The following is a 2534-nucleotide window of genomic DNA, read 5'->3' on the forward strand; positions in this document are numbered from 1 at the left end:
CGTCCCCACCACGAGGCAGACTGCACAGAGCGAGGGTGCTGGCCGTGACAAACCACATGCAGATGGCTGTTCCTCCTCAGCTTCCTCTTACTCTTCACTCCTTGAAAACAGCCAGAGTTTCAAAAGTGACTAATGTCCTAGACCAGGCCTCAGAGGAGCCCTACCCCCACAGAGCTGTCTTTCTGAGGGCCGGAGTCCTGGGGAGAGGCAAAAGCAGAGGGGCTCGAATGTTCTTGGGGCTGGCACACCGACTGGGTGGTGGCCGTGGAGGAAACAGGTGATGGGACTTAGGGGAGCACCCAAGAGAGGCAGTTTGCGAGGCTAGGAGGCGGGTGCAGACCCCTTTGGAGGTGGCCATGCTGTGTGGTTCATAAAAGAGCTCTTCAGAAGGTAGTGGCCCTGGTGAGGGCGCCTGCTTGGACTGGGTCTGGCTGTGCAGGTTCCTGTGGGCAGGGAAGTGGGAGGCACATGCACTCTGCCCACCCCTGCTCTTGAAGGCAGTGGCATAGTAGTCCAGGGGTTTTTCCTCGGCACCACCAACAGCTTCCAGCAGGCAGCAGCTCAGGTAGAGAACCTGCTGGAAAGAATGGTGGAATTTGTCAGAGAAGAAGCCATAGAGGATAGGATTGGCACAGCTGTTGGCATAGTTGAGGATGAGGACCATACGGTTGGTGGCATCCAGGCTGGTCATAGGCAAGTTCAGTGGCTGCACCAGGTAGAAGGTGCGCAGTGGAGCACAGGAGCACAGGGTCACAGCACCATCAGCACCAGCCACATGACATCCTCTGAGCCTCTCTGCTGATGCCAGGCAGCTGGCAGTGCCGCTGCCCGCGTCTTATTCATGATAAGCAGGTAACACAGGCTGATGGCCAGAACCGGCAACAGAAAGCCCAACAGGAAAGTTGTAGGCCATGAAGACCACCAAGCAGGCTGGGCTAGATGCACCCAGTGCAAGCCATGGCCTGGCTGCTCCCAGTCGGCCTGGAGTTGGGGAAGATGGCAATGGCCAGAGTAACCAGTGAGGATGCCAGGCACATGCCCAAATGGATCAGCTTGACCTCGCTGGGCTCCCCACATCTGCTGCAGCAGAGGGCAGCAGTCCACGCTGAGCAAGGTCATCAGAAAACACTGGTGAACACGTTGAGGCTGTTCACGCTGAGCACCGCACTGCACAGTACCCAGGGGAAAAGGCAGTAGTGCAGGACAGCAGTGGAGACCACGAAGGGCATGCTCAGCATGAAATATCTGTCTCCAATGACGGCCAGGGATTAGCTGGTAGATGTTGGTGGCCGTCTTCATCTTGGCGTAGAGGAGGATGATGAAGAACACCAGTGTGTTGCCCACCAGACCCACCAGGCAAGCCAGAGCGTAGATGCACCGGATACACGCTCCCAGCTTCTGGGGGCCTGTGCCCTGCCAGGTTTTCCCACGTTAGCCGTCTCCGCCTCCGTGGCACTGCTCAACCTCTCCTTGGCTCCACCCGGACCCAGACCCGCCCCCAGACCCGCCCTAGGTCCTGCCCAGACCTCCGGCGGGCCCCCCCACCTCCGCTGCTCCTCAGCTCAGAACGTGTCTCCTCCAGTCCTTTGCAGCCCACTACTCCGCTTTGTTCTCAGGGACTGGCAGCCACGGGGTTGGGGGTCCCCGAGGCTCCCCGTTTCAGTAAAGACTCCTAGGAGGGCAGGGAACTAACCTGAGGGTGGAGAGCTCATTACTGTAGAGCAGCAGCAGAACCAGAACCAGAGGCTTCTACTTATGTATAAGTGAGTTCCAGGCCTGTCCGTGGCCCAGGCCTTCCCCTCCGTGCACTCTGAGCCATAGATGTTGGTGTGGTTGAGACCGGTGAGCGCAAGGATTGGAGATCGGCGGCGGAGGCAGTGATGCCACAAAAGGAAGCCAACCTCTGACCCTAGTGCTCGTTCAGGGGGCAGGGTGGGAGCCCTGGGGGGTTTGGAAAGCTCCACCATGCGACCTGGAGTCTGGGGAGGTGCATCTCCACCGGGTTCTCTGACATGTGCCCGGGGAGAGGGCAGGCTGAAGGGGTCGGGGTTCATGTCGTGCTGTCCTCCTGTCCCACAGTCCGGAGAGGAACTCACACCGGGGGCTGGAAGATTCTGGGCTGGACACCCAGCCTGTAGCCACCCCCTTGCCCCACACTAGCCATAGCCCTGCTAGTTGGCAAAGGCCTCAGGACAGTTCAAGTGGGGATTTACCTGGAAAATGATCTGAAGGGCGGTGCTGGCCCTTTGGTGCACCTGGGGAACAATGTCCTGCCTGAGCCCTCAAACAGTCCTGAAAAGCCTTTGTTGCCTCTAGAGGTGGCTCCCAGTCAGCCAAGGCTGGGTCCCAGCTCCTGCGCTGGAGGCGGGGGCGGGGCATCAGGATGCTCGAGGCCAGCTGGAGGTGACCTTTCTGAGGATGGACACCAATCTCTGTCCCAGTTTCTGCCACCTAATGAACCCATTTACAAGATCTGCCCTAGTAGTCCCTTTCCTTTATGTGTGCTCCTAAAACAAAACTGTTTTCTCTAGTCT

General features: G+C 58.6%; 1 protein-coding gene across 1 annotated transcript; it reads right to left on the reverse strand.

Moving 5' to 3' along the window:
• Positions 1 to 383: 383 nt before the first annotated feature.
• Positions 384 to 2054, reverse strand: SSTR4 (somatostatin receptor 4). The gene is given in 6 exon segments (XM_066385139.1): positions 384 to 475; positions 478 to 753; positions 756 to 945; positions 948 to 1268; positions 1270 to 1413; positions 1902 to 2054. Coding segments are annotated over 6 exon segments (1176 nt in total).
• Between the last annotated feature and the right edge of the window lie 480 nt (positions 2055 to 2534).

Source organism: Saccopteryx leptura, chromosome 5 (assembly GCF_036850995.1).
Source record: "Saccopteryx leptura isolate mSacLep1 chromosome 5, mSacLep1_pri_phased_curated, whole genome shotgun sequence".
Classification (NCBI taxonomy): domain Eukaryota; kingdom Metazoa; phylum Chordata; class Mammalia; order Chiroptera; family Emballonuridae; genus Saccopteryx; species Saccopteryx leptura.